Source organism: Cydia amplana, chromosome 3, assembly GCF_948474715.1.
Source record: "Cydia amplana chromosome 3, ilCydAmpl1.1, whole genome shotgun sequence".
In the NCBI taxonomy this organism is placed as follows: Eukaryota; Metazoa; Arthropoda; class Insecta; order Lepidoptera; family Tortricidae; genus Cydia; species Cydia amplana.
Genome location: NC_086071.1, coordinates 17271298 through 17298297, shown reverse-complemented (window position 1 = coordinate 17298297; position 27000 = coordinate 17271298). Strand labels below are relative to the sequence as shown.

The 27000-nt window shown below is 36.5% G+C and overlaps 1 protein-coding gene across 1 annotated transcript in view; it reads right to left on the bottom strand.

Moving 5' to 3' along the window:
• Positions 1-26940, bottom strand: part of LOC134662749 (zinc finger protein jing) — a 188239-nt gene extending 161299 nt beyond the window's left edge. Inside the window, exon 1 of the mRNA XM_063519032.1 lies at positions 26602-26940. Coding sequence (XP_063375102.1) covers positions 26602-26915 — 314 coding nt within the window. The 5' untranslated portion in view covers positions 26916-26940. The remainder of the gene's footprint in view (positions 1-26601) is intronic.
• Between the last annotated feature and the right edge of the window lie 60 nt (positions 26941-27000).

Below are 27000 nucleotides of genomic sequence, written 5' to 3'. Positions count from 1 at the left end.
AAACTTATTTCAGCGTTTTTAAAAATTCATCCCATAATAGGGTTAAAAAGGGGTTGAAAGATTGTATAGGTTATAATTTTATTTAAAGCTAGGAACTTGAAGCTTCGTAAAAAGGTATTCTATTAAGAGAAAAGAAAACTAATTTCAGAGTTTTTGATAATTCATCCCCCAAGGTGGTGAAGGGGGTCGAAATTTTTTATGGAACCCAAATATTTATCGGAGTGCGGGACTTGAATCGTTGTATAAAGGCATATTATTACAATACAAGAAAAGTAATTTCAGCGTTTTTAAAAATTCATCCCCTAAAAGTTTAAACAGGGGTTGAGAGTTGGTAGGGGGTTAAAATTTTATTTAAAGCTTCAAACTTCGTAAATAGGTAGTTAGGTAGTAGGTTTTATTAAATAGTGGACTTGAAAATCTTCTGGGGGTTGAGAGAGATTATATCGAGATTATCGAGAACAATTTTATTCAGTTAGGGGCTTGAAACTTCGTAGCTAGGTTGTGAAAGACAAATCTCATGCGTTGTAAAATAATTAACAAATGATTAACCGTCCCTACTGCTATCTTTTGCTGCATAATGTTCTAAGCTAATGTAGAATTTATAACCACCAATATACAAATCCACGCGTACGAAGTCGCGGGCAACAGCTAGTACTCCATATATTTCTCGAAGGACAAACTTCACACTCCTATAGATCGTATTATTAAACTAGTGAGCTTCTTTCTTAGGTCACTTCTCATCCGCATCCGCTGAAAAAATATTTTGTATATTCCTACTTAATCACAGATAGGACGATCGCGCATTTATCGCCTGCCGCACTTTCGTAACTCTCGCATTTATTTTATCTACTCGTAAGAACGTGACAGCACGATGACAGACGATAAAGAGGCAGCCTGGCAGCCATCTTAGCCAAACGTAATGAAAGCTAGCGATTATCTCGATGTGGCATTCGAGAGATGAACGTAGAATTCTCCCAATTCTCGAGTGGCCGAGCAGCAGGAATGCAATTGGACAATGCGGCGATGTCCGCCGTGATCGATGGGATTCAATAAATTGTTGACTCGACTCCCTATGCACCCGTATAGAGCGATCTAAGGATATCTTCACACGTATATTCATTATAATAATATGTGGCTTACCATGAGCGAAGGGTCCGTTTGCTTCATATGCAATAATATATAAATAAATATTATGGTCAGCTACGGACTGGGACAAACTGTAAGCTTGGCTGTTTAAAGCTTAATATTTGTATTATGAAAACTAAGTAAGTTAGGTACTTAATATATAAACTAGTTTTAGTCCCAAAACATAGCCGCCTGGGATAAGTAGTAGACCTATCCTATAGCTTTACCTATTCTCTGCCGTACGCTGTGTAGGTCGTCATCCGATTGTCCAATTATGTGACATTGCCCGGATGGATGACAGGAACTTCAACTTTCTTGGTTAGGTAATTGAGGTTTTTATAAGGTATCTGTCTCATGTCTCGTAGTAAATAATGACCGTGCAAATTTTAAACTGATAACTGATAAGCGAGAAACACTCGAATACGCCACGTATAAAAATAGTCTTTAAGGCTCTGTCACACTACAGCGTGGCGGTAGTTTGACGCATCGAAAGCGCGCTCGGACCGCTTTCGTCGCGCTAAACGTCGCGTTGGCGTTTACTTGGCGCCTGAAAGCGGGATACGCCAAGCTACCGCCGCGCTGCAGTGTGACAGAGCCTTTAGCATTGTTTGTTGTTTTCGTGGCGCGGCTCCATTTATTAGCCGTCCTTGCACATCCTTTGATGAAAAAAAGGATTGCGAATTTACAATGCTAGACGTCTGGTGACGTCACGTTCGTGCAGCCCCGGGCCATTATCCGAGTTAATCGGTATGCAATTTAGATAATAGTGAAGGGGTACCCAATCGGTCAGTAATTACAGATTTGGGTACAGGCAGCGAGACTGGTCCTAATCACAATCGATACCTACACCCACGTATGGGACAAATTGGTTTCGAACGATTAGTGCTTCGGGCCGGGTGTGCACTAGGTCCGGGCTACGATTCACGCGAAATAAGCTTTGAACAGAGTTGTTGCTTGAGGCTTAATTAAGTACACAAAGAGCTCAGGTTTGTAACATTCGCTTACCTAGCACAGGTGACAGACTTATTTACTCCGTTAAATTCTATAATTGCGTTTTTTGGATATGACAAATCGATCCGATTATAGAATTAGAGCCAGATGACCCATTAAGCCCTTAGAGGCTTTAGACGTCAGGTAGATACGAAGATTCCCTAATAAGCACGTATTCAGAGGATTTATATTATCATCCTAGTCTAGTATACCCAATAGTGGGCCAAGAAAACTGCAGAACGTATACCTACCAAACATAGTGCGGCAGACCTCGAAGGATATGGCGGCACGGTCTTCACGTCTTTCGATAAGATTGGTCTAATATTTCCATAGAGACGCGCGAAACCAAGAGAGCCCTTTCCCAGCAGTGGGACATTGCAACTATTACAAGCTAATAAATAAATAAAATAACCTAGTATAGCGCTCTAACGATAGAGATGGGAATAAATTAACCATCGATCTATATAGTAAGCAGCCCAGGCAAAGGCCTGTGCACACCGACTGCGTGTGCGTGACGTGCACGTGCGCGTGCAGCGTTGTAGTATACAGATCCTTATGACAGATGGCACACCGCTTGCGTGACGTATGCGTGTGCGGCTCCAACATTTTAGCGCACGCGCACGTGCACGTCACGCACACGCAAGCCGGTGTGCACAGCCCTTCAGTCCCTGTCAATTTTAAACCCCATTGATAATTGATAGTGCAGCAAATGTGCAAGGAAAATGTCAGAGGCAAAAGAAACTTGGAGTCAGCAGGTGTCCATTCAGCACCTGGACGTTATGTGGCTATAGCGACGTCGTTTAGTTTTATAGCACACTCGATATTGACTGGGCGGAAAGTTTATTGATATTTTCTTGAATTAAACGTCTTAGTAAATTGTTAATGCAAATTGGTATTTATCAAAATTATCAACAACACATAATAGACTACAACTAATACATAATAGACTAGTACTAGAGTCTGGCCAAGCTAACTGTGCAGTCTGCTCCAATTTGGTAAGCGATATAGTGTGGAAACTATCACAGACGTTAAATTCGTACCTATAAAAATATCATTTCCACATTTTGACGCTGCGGAGTTTTTACGTAATGGGTAAAAGGAGACCCACGAAATTTCGCCAACGATGCAATCCTGTCAAAATATAAGACATATGTATATTAATTATTATAAATGTTTTTGAGGATGGATACTTTTTGCTTAATATCGACCATAAAATAGCAATCTAAAATAACCGCAATTAAAGAGGAAAACATTAAACAAACAAAACAGCTAAATGACCTTAAGATTTTATCGGCAAATCAATGTTAGAATTCTTTACACAGATGTCTAGCGTAATTCCAAGCGCGTGCGTCGATACATCGACAAATAATAATACCGCTCTTTGTAACGAATAGTTGCTACGAAACTAGAAGTCACGTTACACTGGTTTCATGTAAGAACTAGCTCCGTCTGATCCTGATCTCACAGCCAACGGGAACACAGCATGTTTCACGTTCATCATCGTCATCACATAACTGACCACGATTAGACCTTACGTCGTTGCAATAAGATTTATAAACGGTTGTTTAAAGCTTGTTTCTACATTGGTACAAATAGTTTGTGCCGTCCGTCACTTAGACGGGCTAGTCGATAATTGCATTAGCGGGAAACCGGCTTGTTCTTCACATGCCCTTTGACTGCACTGATTCTTACTGACGCGTCTGGCCGTGTGGGTGTGAATAGATAAGGGCACTAAAACGATATGCATGTCCTTTTCTAACCTGTTGGGAAAAAAGTAGTGAAGGAGACGGGGAGTGTGGTTTCGAATTTCGATGTTGCGTTGTAGTCGTAATGTGAGAATCGACAAGGAACGCGCGTCCAATTCCAATGGCAATATACACTCAAGCGCAATGAATAGTTGAATACGGGTTGTTTGGTATGGAAATATTCCTACAGTGTCACCAGTTTATGTTGCTCTTGAGAGTACGACCAAGATGCAATGTATCATTCACATCGTCAGTGATCGTTTACACTTTACAGTGTGCAAATTATTGCACAAGTCTAAGTTTACGGCGCCTAACATTACTACCGCCTTACATATCCAATGTATGTGGCATCTGAAAACTGCTTCAATCTTGTACTTTAATGTACGAGAATAAGGTATACAATTGAATGAGTTTTGAAATGCATATAAGTTGATATATAATCATTTATCGACTTGTAGTGTCGCTTCATTGGACATAGAATAATTTATAGCAGATTATGCTTTGACCATTCACGTAAGTTGACGACATCGACATGGTATAAATCAATGTTCAGACCACAGAACAAGTAGAATGGCGATGCGAGCAGGGTACGTGTCGCCGCCGGTTATGAGCAAACGCTCGCATGCTAGTACTTGCCCGCGCTGACCGAAAAACGTAAACATGCCTTTTGCGCCACAATAACATTCAGATTAAGAAGCCAGACATCAAATCTGTCTAAAGGAGGCGTATCCATTCACCAGGCACACAAGTTTTTACTACCGTTGCGCGAGAAATGTGGAAACGTGGAGAGGAACGAGCGGCGACACCGGTTCCGATACTAACTGCGCGCGATAGCCGTTCTACCCTCTTAATATGTTCTGTGGTTCAGACGTTTTCAAGTTTAGGTACGTTATTTATAACCACCACTAAATAACCAACTAAACTTTCCCATGGGACTAACTGCGATTTATTTTTCATATAGGTGCCTATTTCAGCCGATTAGACAGCTTTTCCAGGAATAGTACGATTTATTGACCACATACGCGCCAATAGTATTTCAATCCTAGTAAATCTCTACACAGGAAATACCTTCAAGTAAATAGCAAGTACCTTGCCTTACTTCACCTGGTACCTAGCCTGGTAGAAATACCGACTTCTAGAGTAGTTGCATTTGTCCTGACTATCCTTAGGTACTTGTAATTTCATACATATGCAAGCCACGATAGATAACATATAAATCTAACAATAAGTAACAAAGCAGGTATAGGTATCGAAAGCCAGAGTCATCCAAGGTTGTTCACATTCCACGTTCACTTAGACCAGGAATTACTCCGAACGCTGGCCGTAATACATTAGTCTAAAATCCAGTGTAAGAACTGTCGTTAATACATAGTTGTTTTCCGTCTTGCCAGGTCATGTTATACTGGTAATCAGTTGGAATACATGGCTAGAGCCTAGACGTGCGTGACCCGCTCGGGACGCGATACACGATCTCTAGGAAAATGCAGCGAGGTACCGCTAGTAAATAATAATGAGGTATTACAGTAAAAGCTTTAGAGATAAGCTGTGATTGAAAGTTTGTCTCGGTAGTGTTTTCATGAAGATAGTTCCTAACTACTCGTATATCTATACCAGATATGTACTTTAAAACGCCCGTCTTTAGATAGATCTCTTCTTCATTTCTCCACGGTTGTCCATAATGTCCACCCATTGCCACCTGCATTCAGTTTTTACCAGTTTGTAGACGGATGTCATTGCTTCTTATGGATACTTTTCCGTCCGTCTATTTCGATTTTCTAACGATATGTACCCATAGGCACACATCTAAGTATGTATCATAAACATTCATTTCGACCTATTGCCATGTGCATCCAGTTTTCACCAGTTTGTAGACAGATGTTGTCCTTGCTTCTCATGAATAGTTTGCCACGGCGACGGGTTTCCAGAGTGTTCGACGCACAAGGGCCTTACCATGATGTCCTTATTACGATTCTCTTTAGGACCTAAACTGAATCGCTAAAGGACGGAGCTATATAAGTCGCATAACTCCGTCCCTTAGCAATTCAGTTTAGTTAGGTCCTAAACAGAATCGCAATATGGACAGGACATCATGGTATGGCCCCAAGGCACTCCTAGCACTGTGCTCTGTCCGTTTCCACTTTCCTGCATTGATTTACTATGGCAATTCGTCTATTTCGATTCTTTTATAACGATTCCCATAGGCGGATATAAGATTTTAGGGAATGTGTTGTTTAGAAATGTACACTGTCAACTGTACATCGGTGGACCGTATGCGTTTTGTAATACAGGAGTGTTATTTTTACGTAAATTGTGTCTGACTAATCAAACAGATCTCAAACAATAACGGATCATTTAGAAACAAATTTCGACATCCCGACTGCAAAAAAATATCGCACAAAAGTACTCATTTCTACCGAAAACAAAGGGTAAACTTAAACTTTTCCTAAGTTGTAGAGCGTTTATTTTGAGGAGTTCAGCCCTATTAGTTACGATGACAATGACACTCAAGGTCCGAGCAGTAAAAATATAAACAATAATAAAAGTTGAACGACCAACGATGACTCAGATTCTACCTGCCCATATAGGTACTCGTTTCATATTGCCTTTTGAGCGCGAGTCGCCCGCTCACTTGAGCCAGTGTAACTGGTGTATTCCCATTTGTCCCCGTCGGGCACAGATGGGAATAATTCATTATTTTAAAGGTTTTCCATCTGTCCTAGCCTCATGTATGGCGGCGCGCGGCGGTCACGTAGGGCGGGGCACACTGTTGGGTATAAGCCTCTTGAATTTTCATTCACACAGTTGGATTTCTTGTATCCTTCCTCGAGAGTGGGCCCATAATCTTTTTAACACCTTCTTTCCATCTGAGTTTAGGTTTGCAATCCGGTAAATACTACATTATATCTGCGCCGGTCCGTTAACTCGTGCTCCCGATGAAGCTACTCGGCAGAGTGAAACATGTCGAACAATCGATTTAAAATAGTGAGTAGCCCGTTTTAATATATATTTAATTATACATTATGGCATTTAAGCATTTTTGTGGCGGTTATAGGTAAGACTTATAAGTCAATTTGTTTAAATATTTTACTGACCAACTGTGCTAATATTGTGTCTTAGCTGACGCGAAAGAATAACAACAAACATGTATTGTAAAACAATAATCAATCGAGTTCGCATATATCAACAGTCAAGTGTAAAAATATGGGCGCACACTGCACACATCATACTCAAAAATATGTCCCATGTCCAGGGTTGGGCAGTATTTCAATTACATGTATTTGAAATACGTATTTGAAATACAAATTAATATTTTGTATTTGTATTTCAAATACTACCTCAAAAGTATTTTGTATTTGGTATTTCAAATACTGCACTCACATGTATTTAGTATTTTGTATTTCAAATACTTCAAGCTTCAAAATACATTTCTATAAATACATTTTATTAAATTCTATAATCCTAAAATGTCTAATCTCTCGCACAAGCTGTGAGCCGACCGCGAACCTCCGATCCAGCCGAGATACAATTTTCATTGGCTGGATACTGGATCTATATTAGGTCAACTTCTGCGTGGAACTTTTCGTTTAAATCTAGGGGAAAGGGTCATTGCAGTAGTTTCCGTCCATGCACTAGTTTTCGACGACTTGACGGATTATCAAATATATATTTCATTTTTAATTTACTACTTTTTGCGAAATCTTCATCTTCCTCGCGTTGTCCCGGCATTTTGCCACGGCTCATGGGAGCCTGGGGTCCGCTTGGAAACTAATCCCAGTAATTGGCGTTGGCACTAGTTTTTACGATAGCGACTGCCATCTGACCTTCCAACCCAGAGGGTAAACTAGGGCCGTAATTGGAATTAGTCCGGTTTCCTCACGATGTTTTCCTTCACCGAAAAGCGACTGGTAAATATCAAATGATATTTCGTAAATAGTTCCGAAAAACTCATTGGTTCGAGCCGGGGTTCGAACTCGCGACCTCCGGATTGCAAGTCGCACGCTCTTACCGCTAGGCCACCAGCGCTTCCTTTTTGCGAAATATCATTGTTATATGTAGACAGATATATTGCTTAGACGCCTTAGACATAAGGATTGAAATCAGTCCAAATTTGTGCAGGAATGTAGGTATATATTCAAATTTCGTCAAGTGGACGTAAACTAGAGCTGGACGAAAACTAGCGCAATGACCCTATAAGTTTATATGAAAGGATATTCGTTAACGTTAAAACTAAATGCTAAACAAAAAAATAAATAAAGGTATATTTTGTAATTGAAATACATTATTTTAAACACTGTAATTTGTATTTTGTATTTCAAATACCCGTCACCAAAGTAGTTTGTATTTTGTATTTCAAATACTTTTAAAAATGTATTTTGTAATTTGTATTTCAAATACGTGGAAGCCAGTATTTTGCCCAACCCTGCCCATGTCCCATTGCTCTTATGTCAGCGAATTAAGAACTATGGGATATGGGACATATTTTAGAGAACTTATATGCACCCATATTTTTATACTTGACTGTAGTTTGATTGAGCTATCTACTCGGTGGGTGATTGGAACTGTAACCCCGACCGGACTTGTAGTTTTATTATTCGATGCTCACAGGGATTGGTATTTCGACTATTTCGTCGACACCGATGGTAATGACTTTGAATTCCGAATCGGGCCGGTTCTTCTCCAATATGATAGCGAATTTCTGATAGGAATGATGGATCGGTAATGGAGTTAGGTTCAAAAAGTGTAATCTTGGGCGCTGCGAGGATTTCAAGGCACGAGGGTTACACAAACTTTGCTACCGAGCAAGGACCGGAAAACCCCTCTTTACGCTTAATCCTATCCATTCGGTAACCCAATCAATTCGGTTACCGTATCATTCGGTAACCCTATCATACTGTTACCTGATTGTAACGGTAAGCTTATTGAAACGGTAACCTTAACCTTTAACCGAGTTAATCTCAAAACCCCATCGCGTTAGGGTTTTTGTTAGGGGTTTTTAACCGGTTTTTATTCAGTTATGGTAACCTTTATTATCGGTTGCTTATTGGTTTGCTACATTCGTATTTAGTGATGTGCCGTGAGTCAAATACCTACTAAAAGAAAAAGTTAATTTATTAATAGAACTAATAGTTTATTTTGTTATTTTTGTATTTTTTTTTAATTTTGCTTATTTTAATGTTTTTGTTTATTTTACTTATTTTGTCTATTTTTTATTTTACTTATTTCATTTATTTTATTTGTTATTAATTTTGTTAATTTTATTAATATAATTTATTTCATTTCATTTCATTTATTTCATATTGTATTGTCATGTACATTAGATGTTACATTGTATATGGTCAGATCATGACACCCTGTTAGGGCACACAATAGTATTATTATTCTATTCTATTCTAAGCTAGTCTATAATTTATTTAGATTATTTTGATTATTTTATTTATTTTGTTTATTTTATATATTTTATATATGGTACAGAAATTTACAAACTTAATATACTTAGGTAAATATAAAAATTAATGGTATTGTATGCATTTAGGCCATAGGTACCCGGCTGAATGTACCTAATTTTTATATATTTTATTTATTTTATTTATTGTATTTATTTTGTTTGTTTTGTTTGTTTTATTTATTTTATATTATTTTATTTTATTATGTTATTTTATTTATTTATTTTATTTATTTTGTTTATTTTGTTCATTTTGTTCATTTTGTTCATTTTGTTCATTTTGTTCATTTTGTTCATTTTGTTCATTTTGTTCATTTTGTTCATTTTGTTCATTTTGTTCATTTTGTTCATTTTGTTCATTTTGTTCATTTTGTTCATTTTGTTCATTTTGTTCATTTTGTTCATTTTGTTCATTTTGTTCATTTTGTTCATTTTGTTCATTTTGTTCATTTTGTTCATTTTGTTCATTTTGTTCATTTTGTTCATTTTGTTTATTTTGTTTATTTTGTTTATTTTGTTTATTTTGTTTATTTTGTTTATTTTGTTTATTTTGTTTATTTTGTTTATTTTGTTTATTTTGTTTATTTTGTTTATTTTGTTTATTTTGTTTATTTTGTTTATTTTGTTTATTTTGTTTATTTTGTTTATTTTGTTTATTTTGTTTATTTTGTTTATTTTATTTATTTTATTTATTTTATTTATTTTATTTATATTATTTATTTTATTTATATTATTTATATTATTAATTTTATTATTTTATTAATTTTATTAATTTTATTAATTTTATTAATTTTATTTATTTTGTTTATTTTATTTATCTTATTTATTTTATTAGGATAAAGTTCATTTATTTAACTTAAAAGGTAATAATAAAAAAACATTACAACTAACTATGAATTAAAAATTTAAAACCTAAACTAAAATTAAAATAAACCTACTTAAAAATTAAACTAATACTTATAATATTATATAAAAACTAAAATGCAATACTAATAAAATAGATGTAAATAATATAATTTATTTTATTTATTTCATTTATATTATTTGTTTTATCTATTTTATTTGTTTTATTTATTTTAGAAACTTACAAAATTAAAAGTAGTAGTATGTAACTACAAAAGTTAAATTAATTCAGAATAACATTCTAATTGAATAAAACGTTATTTAGTAAAGTCCGTCAACCAAATCTTGTCAGTAGTAAAAGGCGGCAAATTTGAAAAATCGCGGGTTAGCAACACTGTGTTCAAATAATTCCAAAACGCGTGTCATCTGTTTTATCTGTGGAATGTGGATCGTGAATGACAGCCGTCACCTTATTTGTTTTCATTTGGTTTTCATTCTGAATCGTTTCTGTTTCAAGAGATATTTCTGCTGTCACCATTAAATACCAATACATTAAATAAGAATAAGCAAAGCTAAGGGGCCTACAATGTACAATCATGCTCGTTGATGGTAAACATTACTAAACATTGAGGTTATGACAAGTATTGGAAGAACTCTTTCGAACTTTTAAGATTATGTTCAGTTTTTTTGTTTTAGGGTTAAAAGGCATAAATAAAATTAAAACGTATGCCTAAATCTATCCAACAAGACCATAAATTGTGTCCTGGAAACCGTCCATAGGCCCACATGTCTAATATTTTCAGCAATCAGTTGTGACTATTTACAAAGGTAAACCTTTTAACAGTATTAAGAGCCTTGATTATATCGCCGTTCTTTCGCAATATCTACCTAATCCATACATGTTTGTTGCAGGATTAAATCTTGCCCAATATAAGGCGTTCGTAGTAAGTAGTATCTTTTCAGACAATACTTACCTATGGCGGTTTATGTACGTGTACAACGCAACCAAGTCGAAAAGTGACCCTTATCTTATTTACCTTTAAATTAAATAAACACCCAAATATCAGATGTTTTATTTTTAATATGTATATTGTACAATATATACCAATCGAAAAAATTACACAGGTATGTCATATTCATCCAGAACAATACACTAATTTACATTAACAAGTGGCATATTATATTGTAAATAACAAAACTGTAACCGCTCACTTATGTTTTCAATTTTAGCTTAAGGACTCAAAGTACAATATTGTTTGAATTGACAATAAGCGAAGTTACCGGCAAAAAAACTTGTTTGTGCTGGAGGCTTCATAGACCGCCCATGCCAACCACGGTTATTCAATAATAAGTCGAATTTAAGTCTGCGTAAAGATTACAATCGTTTGAACTGGTTGAAAACCTTATTATGAGGTAACAGAATAGACTGGGTTTTTATTTCGGTTACCGGTAACAGGGGTTAACTCGATCTGATACGGTTACCGAATCAAAGTGTTACCTTATCAGACGGTTACCGTTATGGTAGGGGTTTTTATAACCACTTCTAAAATAACCCTATAAAAAACCCCGGTTAAGGTAACCGGTTCCGGTCCCTGCTACCGAGTGAAACACAACATTTTTCACCACACCTACGCAAGGAAAATACTAATTGTAAACAATTACAAATCAAATCCAAATGAACGGTATTAAATACAGTGCCAGCCACTTGAATAGCCTCACTCAACAAAATTAATATTTCTCATAGTAATATAAAAAGGAGATATATATTAAACATTAAATATGAAATAAAACAAGAAGCCTTGTAATAGTAAATACAATATTTATTGTTATCTAATCAAAGTTTTAAGAAATAACGTCAAACAAATAAATTGACCCTTCCACTTGAATAGCCTCACATGCTAAAAGATACTGTTTAGTTATTAAAACTCTCGTTTAATATTTCGTATACCTTCCATTAGACCTTATTAATTCGAAAATATTCATTCATATAAAGAATGTATGTAATTAACGTCCACAGAATCCCAAACAGTGTAAATAGCTTGAATGAGTTCTTCTTTATTACTAAACTGTCTTCCGTTGTAATATACTTGCCGAGAAAGCCAACCCCAGGCATTTTCCATGATGTTCAGATCAGGGGACAAGGATGGCCAATCTACGAGGGGCGTTCAAAATATTCTCGGTATTGATATCTTACGACCTCTTCTAAAATTTCTTTCGTTACTGGCCGCTAAGGTTTATTCATTGACATTTAAAAAAAGTATAATTCGAACCGAGATAGTCTTTTGTTTTTCTGCAATTGCTGAACAAACATGAACATCCTGTGCGAATTGACAATGTTAACTAAATTAGAACATCGATGCGTGATAAAATTCTTGACAAAACAGGGTAAAAATCAAAAAACCATAAAAGAGGAAATGGATTGTGTTTACCGTGAGTCTGCTCCTTCTTTATCTACCATTCAAAAGTGGTCAAGCGAGTTTAAACGCGGAAGGGAGAGTATTGAAGATGACCCTAGACCTGGCCGGCCTGTAGTAGCTACTTCACAAGAAAATATTGATAAAGTGGAAAAACTTATATTGGAAGATGGTCGAGTGAAGGTAAAATCTATAGCACAAGTAACCAATCTCTCTATTGGTACCGTACATGATATTATACATGACCATCTTAATATGTCAAAAGTAAGTGCAAGATGGGTTCCGCGAATGCTGACTCGGCTTCAAAAAGACATGCGTGTAGCTTGTTGTTCCGATTTTATTGACCTGTGCGGTGAAAATCCTGATGAGGTGCTGCAAAGAATAGTTACTGGAGATGAAACCTGGGTTCATCATTATGACCCAGAGAGTAAACAAGAGTCCATGCAGTGGCACATTAAGGGTTCAGCTCATCCCAAGAAGTTGAAGGTCATCCCTTCAGCTGGCAAGGTCATGGCCACGATATTTTGGGATTGTGAAGGAGTATTACTAATCGATTATAAAGAAAAAGGTGTAAATATCACAGGACAGTACTACGCTAACATTCTACGTCAATTAAAGGATGTAATTAAAGAAAAGAGGCGAGGAAAGTTAACCAAAGGTATTCTGCTTCTGCATGACAACGCCCCCGTCTATACTGCTCATATTGCCAAGGCAGCTATTGTTGAACGTGGGTTTAAAACTGTTACTCACCCACCGTATAGTCCGGACTTAGCCCCCAGCGACTTCTTTTTGCTCCCCAATCTTAAAAAGGATCTGCGTGGAAATAAATTTTCTGACGATGAAGCATTGAAGGCGGCAGTGGAGGAGCATTTTTACACGAAAGATAAAAAATATTTTTACGAGGGATTAAAAAAAATAATTGATCGATCTTTTAAGTGTATGAACATAGGGGGGGAGTATATTGAAAAATAAAAATATCAAACTTTTCGTACTTGTTTGTTTTCATTCTCATACCGAGAATATTTTGAATACCCCTCGTAGAACTTCAATCTGGTTTTCTTCAAACCACTTTGTAACTATAGCTGACTTGTGTATGGGAGCATTATCATGCTAAAAAAACACTTTTTTTCTACCTATTACTTTTCTGATCTTACTTTTTGTTTCTTTTAATAAATTTAAATACTTTTCAGAATTTAGTCTTCCGTCTACCACAATTAAATCAACAGTACCATAGTAAGAAATTGCTCCCCAAACCATCACCGATCCGAGAGTTGAATGATGACGTGATAGTACTTTCGGTTCTTTCCTTAGGTCATGAAAATAATATTTAAATCCATCTGGACCATCTAGATTAAACTTTTTCTCATCACTAAAAATCACATTTCGCCACTCGGTTTTCCAGCACATGTACTTTTTAGCCAAAGACAGTCGACCCGCCACATGTTGTTCGCGCAAAGGAGGTTTACTCATGATTTTTTTTCGTTTGAGGTGGGATGATGTTCTAATAATCCGTCGAACTGTAGAGAGAGGTGCTCTAGTATTTATTTCACTAGCTATTTGCCTGGCGGTCTTGGTGGAATTTGAAGCAGTGCGTAAAATAAGTCGACGTTCACGATCCGTAGTGGCAAATTTTGTGCGTCCTTTATACTGGTGGCCGTAATTTTCCTTATTTTTAACATAATTATTAATAACTTTAGGGCTGCGACCTATTTTTTGAGCTATCTCACGATGGGATAATTTTAGAGTTAAATAAAAATTAACCTTTTCAATTTCTAAACTTGTAAGTTTTTTCCACGTCCCATAGTCACAAAAACACTGTGTTTATCGCGTTACTGCAGGTACTTAATAGAATGCCATCTGTATTATCTAATCATAATAAAATAAATTTGAAAGCGAAACTTAAATGCACGGTTTGGACGATTATGTTACACTGAGGCTATTCATGTGGACGGCCCGTATTAGCTCTTGCGTCCACAACGTTTCGCGCGCAGACAAATTCGGACTTGTTAATGTGTCGTTCGATAAACGTCAGGGCGTACAATTCAAATTTAAGATATATTGATAAAAATAATCACGTATAATTATAATACTCACAATATATAGGTGAGGCTATTTAAGTGGTTGGCACTGTATAAGTTATCTATCATATAAAATTTTAAGTTAAGTTTAAGCCAACATGAGGAAACACCTCAAAATTTGCACCCAATTACTTAGCCACTCTTGTGGATAAAATGCAAACTTCTAATCAGTTTTTGAAGAATAAAGCGAACCTTTACGAGCTAGGGTGGTGAAAATTAATTTACTATAACGTTCACAATCAATAATGCACACCATGCAATCTTATTACAACAATATTAGCCAGAACGTTTGATGTTATGTATGTAATGTACAGCTTACAAATAAATTAATAATTAAAAAATATAATAATTTAAGCCTATATACGTCCCACTGCTGGGCACAGGCCTCCTCTCATGCGCGAGAGGGCTCGGGCTATAGTCCCCACGCTAGCCCAATGCGGATTGGGGACTTCACATACACCTTTGAATTTCTTCGCAGATGTATGCAGGTTTCCTCACGATGTTTTCCTTCACCGAAAAGCTAGTGGTAAATATCAAATGATATTTCGTACTTAAGTTCCGAAAAACTCATTGGTACGAGCCAGGATTTGAACCCGCGACCTCCGGATTGAAAGTCGGGCGTCATATCCACTCGGCCACCACCGCTTATATACATACAAATAAATTACAACTTATATATACATATAATTATAGCTGTATAGATTATAATATCTGGGAGACCGAGCTTTGTTAGGAAAACATATAAAAACTCAAAAATGAGCGTTTTCCCACAGATAAGACATAGATCGATTTTTCGCCCCCGAAAACCCCCCTATACCAAATTTCATCGAAATCGTTAGGGCCGTTTCCGAGATCCCCGAAATATATATATATATATATATATATATATATATATATATAAATAAACAAGAATTGCTCGTTTAAAGGTATAAGACTAATAGTATTGCATACATGGGGTATTCAGATTTTTATCCAAGTATAAACTTTTTTTCATCCCAATAGTTGACTGGTGAAGAAGACTCGAAGGGTTCAACATGTCTTGTGCAATAACACTATATTAAACATAAATATTCATGCGATTTAGTGAACAAAATCACATGGTCCTTATATTGAGTGTGCCGACGCATGTGCAGTAGGTAGGGTTGCCGATTGTACACATGAAAAATCCATGAACATGATATTAAACGACAAAGCCTGACTTCCGCTACTGGGCTATAAGCTGTAACCGCGAAAATCGAAGTTCGCAAATTACGGGCATCTTTCTCTGTCACTCTAACGCTCTACGCCTTCATTGGAGTAAAAGAAAAAATCCCCGCAATTTGCGAATTTCGGTTTTCGCGGCACGCCCTCTGATATCTAATGCAAATGTGATACAGTTAAGGCATTTTTTTTTTGTAAGATGTCCGAATTGTAGGAAGAACAAGTAACATTTGGGCACTTTAATAATTCCAACTTTGTATTTTGCTACTTTTAAATACACCAATATTTATATTTGTTTTCCATAGAGTACCTATAGTATAGTTGTAAACATGTGTACCAACTGCAGTCATGTTTAAATCTTGACATGTCAGGATAAATCCTGACACATGGCAACCCTAGGCGCGGGCCAATGCGCCCGCGCTTCTAATGACAGGGGGCCGCGGCGCGGGAGCGGGGCGACCGGTCGCGGGCCGCGCTGTGGTAAGCTATACCGAGCGGTTTGTAGGTTAGGGTCGTTGTAGTTTAGCTTAGACCCTCTTGCACCATCCCACTAACCCGGGGTTAAGCGGTTAGACCGTTAACCTAGCGTCAAATTGTACTGGTAACCAAGATAACTCCAGGTTTAACCGGTTAACCCCCGGTTAGTGGAATGGTGCAAGTGGGCCTTAGCCAATGTGCAAAAAAGTGTCACAAAACAATTGTTATTGAGCTTACTGTGGGACTAGGGCCTGTGCTAGTAGCGACCATCAGCCTGTCCGCTGAATACTGGAGAAAAAAATATCCATCATTAAACTCGAATATCACTTTGTCAATATGACGTCACATGCATCAGCTCATTCATATAAAATTTAAAAAGTTGGCTACTTCCAATATTTTATGACACCTGACATCAACAGCTTTAAAGTTTGTTTAAAGTAGTTTTAAATTGCGAAGTTAGAAGCGTTCAAGCTCAACTTTTTAGAATGAGGAAAGTTTGTTGAAAATGCTGAAATCACACGAAAACTAGACAGCAATATGGAATTGGAATATGGAAGACAGCAAATGTGAGCGTGAGCCGGTTACATACCTCCGCGCGCCCGGGAACCCGTTCGCTGTCCCTCGACTCGCCCGGTTAGAACTCCTCTAACTTTTTTTTTTTTTCATTTTACTGTTCACCCTTTGTGGCTTAGGCTCGCGTGAACGCCCTGACGTCGTTTCGTGCTGCCTGGCTGTTAAAAGTTTCGCGCTAGTTCAAATTGCACTTTATATAATTCTGTACTAACTAGTGTGGATTTAGTTGCTTTATGCACGAAACCGTTTGTGTTTTTCCAAACCTATGGTTTGCGGCGCGGAAAAATTACAAGTACCTATTTATTTTCTGTGGAAGTGGAGGCACACACTCGCGACAAATGTTATTCATCTCTTCCTATATGTTACTTACAATGTGAGAAAGACAGACGAAAAAGTCACGCGCGGCAGACGAAAATAAATGATATAGTAATACATATATTTTTTTAAGTCTGCAGTCTGCACATGTGCTTATTCGCCAAAATCTCGTTGAGTCTTTTTCCTTAGTGATGTCAGGAATATTTTTTGTCAACAAACCTGTAATATCTGTAAGGCCGACTTGAACCATTCCACTAACCCGGGGTTAACCAGTTAAACCTCGAGTAACCATAGTCACCAGTACAACCGGACACTGTGTTAACGGTTTAACCGCTTAACCCCGGGTTAGTGGGATGGTGCAAGTGGCGCTAAGAGACATATTTAAATATTTAGAAGGCTGACCGATAAATCTCTCCGGCGACTTTGTTAAAAATAGTTATTTGTACAACAAGTGATCAAAGTTTGATATTTCTTCGAGTGCTTATTTTGAGTCCCGTGCAAGCGAAAGATTCTATAATAGATTCACGAGCGTAGCGAGTGAATCTAATTTAGAATCTTGAGCGTAGTAAGGGACTCAAAAGCGCACGAGATGTAAATAACTTTGATCTCGTGTAGTACACAACATTTTTCACCTCAGCGCAGTGAGAACATACCTATTAGACAACTTGAAAAATGTTATCCTTGTTCATAACTTAATACCTGCACTCATGTTTTCTTAAGATATACAAACAATTAAGTTTAATTACCGCAATGGAACACAAAAACAAAACGTAATAATAAATTCCATTAAAATAATATAGAAATAACAAACATTAACTGACACTTCAATCGACAATTTAAAAAAAAAAATCTTTGTAAGAAACGGTCCGAATTGCGGATACGTACTATTTGTCAACTATGGTAGAAATTCTTAAAAGTAAAATAATTAATTTTGCGTGATGATCTGTGTATTTTTTGAGTTCGTTATTTTAATTGTACAATAAAATACCTAAAATATAGTATTTTATCAGTTTTTATCAAATCTTAAACTTTATTTTTATTTATTAATTATTAAATTTATTAAGAATTCATACTCGTACGTGGTTTGGAACGATGCGGTCTGAAGTTTTTCGGGGGTCTATTATAAACCGTGAATATACTGTTGAATGTTGTTTTAACTTTTTTTTGTCTATTTCTTTTTGCTAACAGTGTGAAAGGGACAGAGATAATAGAACCCAAGTATTTCGAACTTTTATTAGACCCCGCATGTTGAAATGACATTTGACTATAAAGGTCACTTGAATGTGATTTTGTCTCACTCAGTGAGCAAAATCGCATTTTGCTCACTGTTTTTAAGAATCAAAGTACCCTTGTTCGAGCTGCTGAGGTGAAAAGGGTATTTTCTTTACACAGGTCATAAAAAGACATGCCCAGAGGAGAAAGGTATACACAATACATTAAACCGAATACAATTGACTGATTAATTCCAGTTATATTCAATATTTCTATAACCTCGATATAAGCTAGGTATTTTAGTTAAACAAGATAAGAAATGTCAACAAAGTTCAAATAGGTACCTACCTACTTATCGTTCTATCAGTTTCAGTTTCATTTAATTTGTTAAACATAGGTAACATGAAAGATGGTAGACACATTAATTTATACATTTGATCTCTATGTTTTACCCACTATGCAGGTGTACAAAATTGTCTCGTGCGGTTATCAAATAAACGCATGCTTATGTCTAAAAAAAATCGATCGAAATTTTCGTATCGTTACATTATTTAATTCATTTCCTCTTGTGTAAATTTAAATATATGGAGTAACTAAACATATACACATAGGTGGTTACATATCTCAATGCACAGCATAATGTGGATACTACGTATTTAGGTTGATTGACCTCTGATAAATGTGTCAAGGAACTGATATGTGTTATGTGCTTAAAGTAAAGTTTGTAAGTGTTCTTACTTAGCTGATACTAATTAATAATACTTTAAAGCAGTGGTTCCTAACCTGGGGGTAAAACTGGTATTTTACGGGGGTAATAAGCTAATCTAATATAACAATACAACAAACGTACACGTTTTATTTTTTATTACCATTGGGAGGAGGGGTAAAATCAGGTTCCCTAGTTAGTCATAGGGGTGACCGGACTAAAAAGGAACCACTGCTTTAAAGTATACCATTACACAATCAATAGTAGACGACGTGCCCTTTCTGAAGAACTTTTAGAATTTTGATTATTTTTACAATTATTAAGCTTGCTTAAAATGATAATATGTGTGCGATATTTTTAAGCACATCGGCCGCACCGAAATATTTGATGGCGACTGTACAGTCAGCAGCAATAGTTGCTAAGCGGGCGACGTGTTCAAAATGATCTAGACGCGATTTCATTGTTAAGAGAAAAAGAGCTAGTTAAGGTAATTTTGAACACCTCGCCTGCTTAGAAACTATTACTGCTGACTGTACATGTATATGAAGTCAATATTATAAATATTTATGACAAAGGCAGAAGTCTGATCCATTTTAATTGATACTGACTGACTGACAAATTCCTATCTATTAGCTTCACCAAAAATAGCCGTTAGGACAAACTGGTGACCGAATTTTACGCAATATAGGTCACATAGCTGACATTTAGATCATTGACAATTATATAGTACAGTCAGCATCAAAAGTAGTACATGTGTGTAAACTGTGTGTAGTTTTATTTTTCGGCTTATTTTATGTTTCTTTCCTTTATGTTTCTTTTATTTTGTCTGTTACCTTCCGTGATTATTTCTCACTTGATGGTTTCATCGGAAGATCAGCGCTGGAAGTCGCCAGCAACATGCCGAGATGGGGCCATTTCGTGACACTTTCTTTTTCACTATATTATTTCTATGTATGTCTTTGTCTGTGTGTTTACGAATAAAAAACTATTCTATTCTACATATATCTATCTATATACCTACATAAATTATCTAATAAAATACCTAACAGGCTTGGATATTTGTTTACATCTGATCAAATGATTGTGTATTGAAGGTGTGGTGTTGTTTACCTATGTAGGTTATGGGTACTGAACAACATTTACTACTATAGGGTTCAGGGCGAACTTTAAAATGGCGGACTAGTCTGCTGCAGGTAAAGTCTATTTTTTTATTCCGTAGACTGAAATGACATTTCATACTATGAACATCATGTGTCATCTCATACTATGAAATGTCATTTTAGTCTACCGAATAAAAAAATAGACTTTAGATCCATCTAGGCGACTACTAAAACAAATGTCACTTAGTAGCGCAAATTTTGCAATTTTACAAGCTTTTATTTAACTTGCAATGTACCTATGTAAGTATATATGTATGTAGTTAACTATGTTTGTACGGGTCAAATCTTGCAAGTTATATTTGACCCACTTCCCGACTTCCAATGAAGCTAAAAATTTGCATACACATGTAAGTCCGGTGACAAATTGACAATGCAATATTATGGTATCATCGAGTTGATCTGATGATGGAGACAGGAGGTGGCCAATTTGCCATAGAAACTCTGTAAGTAATAAAACAACGCAACAATTGTGTTTGGGGTTTTTAGAATTGTCTCAATGAGTATTAGTTGTCTGTGGAAAAAAAAGTACGTGAACTATAAAAGCTTGTACCAAAAATGAAAATTTATTTTACAGTACATATGGGGCTACTTTTCCGCACTAGTGCGTAAATAAGCACTTTTCGTTGGTATGTAAAATATTTAAAGGGGCATATTTACTGTAAAACGTTGTACGATACACGTGCGAAAAGATAATTCGCAACTCGTGTCGATTTAAAACACTCCCTTCGGTCATGTTTTAATTTATCGCCACTCGTTTCGCATTTTCTACTTTCCGCACTTGTATCGTAAATATATATTAATGGCCCGCTTTCTGAATATACAGTGTAGCTCGAAACTAGCCGCAAATAGGGACGCGGTGCCGCGGCGAATTGTCATGTCGTGATAAAGCCAGTCAAGTGGCCATATGTGGGTCACCCATTAAAGCTCGATAACACTATCTGTCGTTGTCTAGTTTAGGTGTGGCGCTGGCCGTCCTTTTCTAGCCAACCGTTAAGCATGTCACACACTTGTCTGTATTATGTACTTCGGAAACGGAAAATAGAATCTACACCTCATAAAACATAGCCCCCAGCCGCGTCTGTATGTTTGTTCGCGATAAACTCAAAAACTACTGAACGGATTTTCATGCGGTTTTCACCTATCAATAGTGATTCTTGAGGAGTGTATCATAAAATTAATAAAATACTACAAAGTCTACAAACACTAATTTTAATATCCTAACGTAGGGCAGCTAGGGTACGCTGCCCATACCTGATGAGGCAAAGGCAGTTTATCAAAATGTTTCTAATTTGGGTTGTTCTAAGTTAAGAGGTAATAATAAAGAGGCTTATAAAAACTGGCACAACATATATGTTAAAATTTTGATCTAATTATACAATATTTTGATTGAAACAACTCTTTTATGCATATTTACAAGGCACCCAGTATTTTTTTTATTTTTTTATAATATTAGAAGAGACCAGGGGAGAGACCATACTTTTTCTATGTAATACAGAGAGAAGAGACCCTTCTCCCCTGATCTCTTCAAAAACAAAAACAAATTCGAATCATACTTTTAGGTAGTCAGTGTGTGACGCACTTAACACTACGCATAGTCTGTCACACCTGATATCATTTTAAACAGGTGTTTGAATAGTGATATCGTTCTTATCGATTTATAGAATGAAATAGGTATTTTATCCTGACTATGTACTATAATAGTATTTTTCAAGTAGCTTGGGTACGGTGACAGCCGTCATCTTTCGTTTTAATACAATATGTATTTTCGTTTCAAGGTAATAAATTGCAATATGAACACTATAAGTTTATATATACATACTAGATATTTATTTTACATAAATAATTCAAATCAGAACCCATATGAATGTTTCTTTCTTATCAAAATATTTAAAAAAATATTTGTGCATATCATCTGGAGCATAAATACAAAGATTACATTTTTATCAAATGACAATATTTGACACTTCAACCTAGACCTAGACTTCAGTAAGGAGTCAAGTTCAAATACAATCACGAAAATATTATGATAAGTTTGGGTAAATAAGCTTTGATAATATAATGATGATGACTTCACAGTAGGTAGGTAATTAAAGATAGTGACTACCAAGCCTCACAACTGTAACAATTGTCATGTAACAATGACAATGCGCCGTACATTGCTGGTCCAACATGTGATAATATATTGACATTACATACTGTCATTACTAACCCGGGAATGTTCTCAGGTGGAAATTGTCGCTTAACAAAAGAACCCTGATCAAAATGATCAAATCATTATCAAAATGAGAAAAGTATGAATAAGTAAATCACAATAATTTCTACAATTTTATTTCACCCGCATAAAAATTCACATAATCAGCCTTTAGTCTCAGCCATTGTTAGGATGAAAGGAATCCTATGTCTATAACTACATCAATTCGGGGTTGCATATTTCAAACACATCTGTGAATTACTTTGCTCATTACATATCATAGCTAGGTATATACCTATAATCAGTATTAAATTAAATAACATTTACCTACAGAGAGATGTCAGGTTAAAGTATCACATACATATTTATTTGTAAATGTAAACTAATTGTAGGCTTCATAAAATCTGAAATAGGTAGGTACATTATCATGTATACCATATCACATCATGCAAAAATTCATATGTGTTTCTACACAATATAGCAAAAGTAAAATGCAGATGACTGTGTTACAAATAGGTTAGTGGGGATAACACAGGAAAACAGATGTTTTCTGTCCAATCAGGGACCATTGCTGCTATGTGAGAATCAAAATATTGACCAACATTGCCAATGTTTATTAGTTATTCCAAAATAGTAGATGCAAAATTAAGAGCAAAATATATTTACTTTTGAGCTAACTAAACCAGTCCAAGCTGAAATGTTCATTGGACAATCTTAATATGAACTCTACTATGAACTATGATAAAAATTTATATTACTAGTAATTTTGAACAGGTTAAAAGAATACTAGTTCTAGAAAATCAAGAATACTAATACTAATAATAAGGTAGATACTTAGACAGTTATCTCACATTAGGTACCACTTGAAATGATGAGGCACCTCACCGCATCTTAAAATTAGCTTCTTGGCGTTATTCATAATCTTAATGTTTATGTGAAAGTTACTGTTATGATGAATTTCTTGTATAAAAATATGGAAGTAAGTCCTAGAATAACTTGTGTGGGTAGGTAAAAGCTATATAGGGTAATTGTGTCTGTTTGCCGTCCAGTGCCTGTTTCCGTCCACTTGGCGGAGTTGCTACAAAGAATTGCGGAAAATTTGAATATAAACAAGCCTTCTCACACATGTTTGGATTTGTTGCAATCCATAATGTCTAAGCAATATTTTTACCAAAATAAAAGTGTTATTTGACAAATAGCGGCTTTAAAAAAAATTATGTAAGTGGCGGCCTTGCATCCAGAGCTTGAAAACGTCATTTTGCAAGAAAAAAAAAGTGTTGGCGGCAAATGTTCACGGTAAGTTTATTAATTAATTTAACTAGTTTAAGTTACGTTATTGGCACATACTGCAACTTAAAAGTATAGTAAACGCAATTTTAAGTGTTTTTTATAGTTTTTTCATAATAATCTTTGATAAATTTAGTGGACGAGTACTGACATACTAATTTTGAAAAATATTTAGTTTCCGACCACACGGACGGTAACTGGAACAGCTAGGTGAGTATTTGTTATGATCGTTTTACTTCAAAAGACTTATAAACTACTATATATTTTCTCTTAAAATGATGTTTCTTGCTTATAAGATTATACATTTTAGTTTTCGTCCACGATTTTGTCAGTGTTGCTTGATTAAAATCATGTTTAAAATACGTGGTCGAAAACTAAAAATAGCTTTAAATATTGTTTCAGTTTTCGTCCATGTACTATGAGTGGTGTAGACGAGATTTATTATTACATGATTACTGAGGGCGAAAATAGCAATTCGTGGATGAGTTTCGATTTTGTTCGACGAAATGAAAGAATTGAACTGAGTCCGACAATGAGACGATTCCACGAATTGCTATTCCCACCGGAGCATAGTGGTTTGCCCCAAATATGCGAGGAAATAAGTTAAAATAGGCAATTAATTATTTAAGCATCAAGCATTACTCGAATCTTAATATAAAAAATGTCAAATCTTACGATTTTCCCTCCTTAATATCTCGCGCACGAGTGTGGAGCGGGCTTTAAAATAATTGAAATGTCTATGATTATTAAGCAGTATTTACACGATGTTACAAAATAGTCCTGCAAGAATGAGACATATAATTGTCTCCCTATCTCGCTCTATATCCTACAGCATGAACTGATAGCTGTACCAGGCCGTGTGGATGCTGGTTTAATAAGTATCTGTTTTTCGCTCTCACTTAAGCCCCGCATTCACACTCCTACCTTGTAGGCCGCCTCGTAGTCCGCCTCGTTGGGTAGGATTGTGTATGGGGGTTGTAGACTACGAGCCGTCCTACCGTTTAGCCGTTTGTAGGACGGCTCGTAGTCCACAACCCCCATACACAATCCTACCCAACGAGGCGGACTACGAGGCGGCCTACACGGTAGGAGTGTGAATGTGGGGCTTTATAAAACTGCGTCCTTAAAAGCCATCTCTTTCTCGCTCTCACTCATGGGTGCGGTTGTCTGTTACACGGCTTTAATGGACGTACATACGGCGGATCACCTTACACACGATCGAACGTGCGCCGGACCGCAAAGTCACGGTCCGGGCGTCTGTAAGGCCAAGCGCGCACCACGATTTTAATTTTTGCGAGACGATTTTAGAATCGCGCTGTAATTTATCGCAGAAAATTCACTGCGCGCACTGCGATGAAAAGTCGACGATTTGTTCATTCTCGACATGGATTTCGTACCAGTCGCCAGGCGTGAAACAATATGCAATCGCTGTATGACTGAGTATTTATACCACAAAGGTGATCTCCTTCTATTTCTATAATTAAACGGTCAACATCTAGCGTCTCATCTTGTGACTCCATTGGAGAAGCAGGTTCCGATATGTTGACTCTTGGAGAGCGAAATGCCGACTGAGGTCCGGGGTGCGATTTTATTATCGCAGTGCGCGCGGGGCCATACAACTCCGTATGCTGCAATTCACTTTGTGACAATGGCGTCGCGAGCAGTCGCGGAAAAATGTGACAAATCACAATTTTAAAATCGCTGCGATTTTTTTGTCGCATATGCAAAACAAAACTAAGTCGGTACTAGTAACGTACATAGCTTAAAAATAAATGATTCCTTATTATATTGATATTATATATTATAAATGCGAATGTAACACTGTTTGTCGGTCTGAGTCCTGAGGAAGGAAATATATATAAATATTTATCACGAAAATAACCATTCTACGCGGTCGAAGTCACGGGCAGAAGCTAGTAACTAACTAAGAATTATCTATATAACATAAAAACAAAAAATAAAGATAGGTATAATTGATTTTCAATGCAATAATGCACCCTACAGTACTTTTTCATACAGTGGACGAAAACTGACTCATACGTGGACGAAAAGTAGCTCACAGGCGGACGGAAACTGAAATAACCCTACTTTTTCAAAATATATTTTTTATAAAATAAACCGTAAATATTATTTAAGGTCACGTAATATTAACCTAAAATAGACAATATGAGCAATACAAACAAATATAGCACATTTAAGTAAGACTACTTAAATATTTTTTTTTAGCATTTCAAAGTAGACATCTCCTATAATTGGACGGTATCTGACACAATTACCCTATAAAGTTTAAAGAAAAGTTACATACTTAAAGATACAAAGAGATATTTGTAAGATGTAACCTATATACATTTTCAGTCATCAAATTATCAACAACAACCTATGAACAAAGCTTTAAATTGTTATATTGAGTGATGCAATGCATCACAGATTGTAGGTACCCTAAAATTAGTAACCTACTAGCTGGCTCTCAATGAGATTAACACATCAGAGTTCAGACTGACATCACATCACACGCCACTACGCTAAGCACTTGCGTAACAATACGTGTATACTCGTACATAGTAACAAGTCTGTCTATGTAATCATTACGAGCGCGATCGCCGCCGATTAGTTATGTTATCACGGCGCGTCCCTCGCGCCGCTCTCAGGCCGTTCAACCGCGCTCGCTACGACCCACCAATACCTTCGTCTACAACTACAATGACCATGACATCGAAACCAGCACAATAGCCTCCGGTCACTGGAGCATTGACTCGCAGGTTTCGATGCCGCCGACAGCAAACTTTATCTCCGACTTTGAAACTTTTACGCGAATTCCTAACAGAAAACAGAACAAACTCACCTGTCAGAAGACTCCGAGCTGTCGTATCTGTCGAAACATCGCTTCTTCCTGTCCTCCCCGTCCTCCTCGGGCACTATAGATGATTTTTCAGTGTTCTCAGAGCCCACCGCCGCGGAATCATCCGCGGCCACGCCGCCCGAATCACTTTTCTCACACGTTTCTAGTTCCGTATAGAATGATAACTTTATTTTATCACCTTCAAACGTTTGATCACTGCACTTTTTTGAGTCACCATGTCCTGTATCTGGCGCGGAAAAAGTTATTTTTTTCATTAATAGCGGGTGGGCGCGTTTGTCGCGCGACCCATCCGCCATCTTTAAGCGCGCGAGTGTTTTGTCACAAGTTTCCGACGCGAACCGCCGGCAGCATTGGCGCTAGTGAGCGGGTGCATGCGCGGGG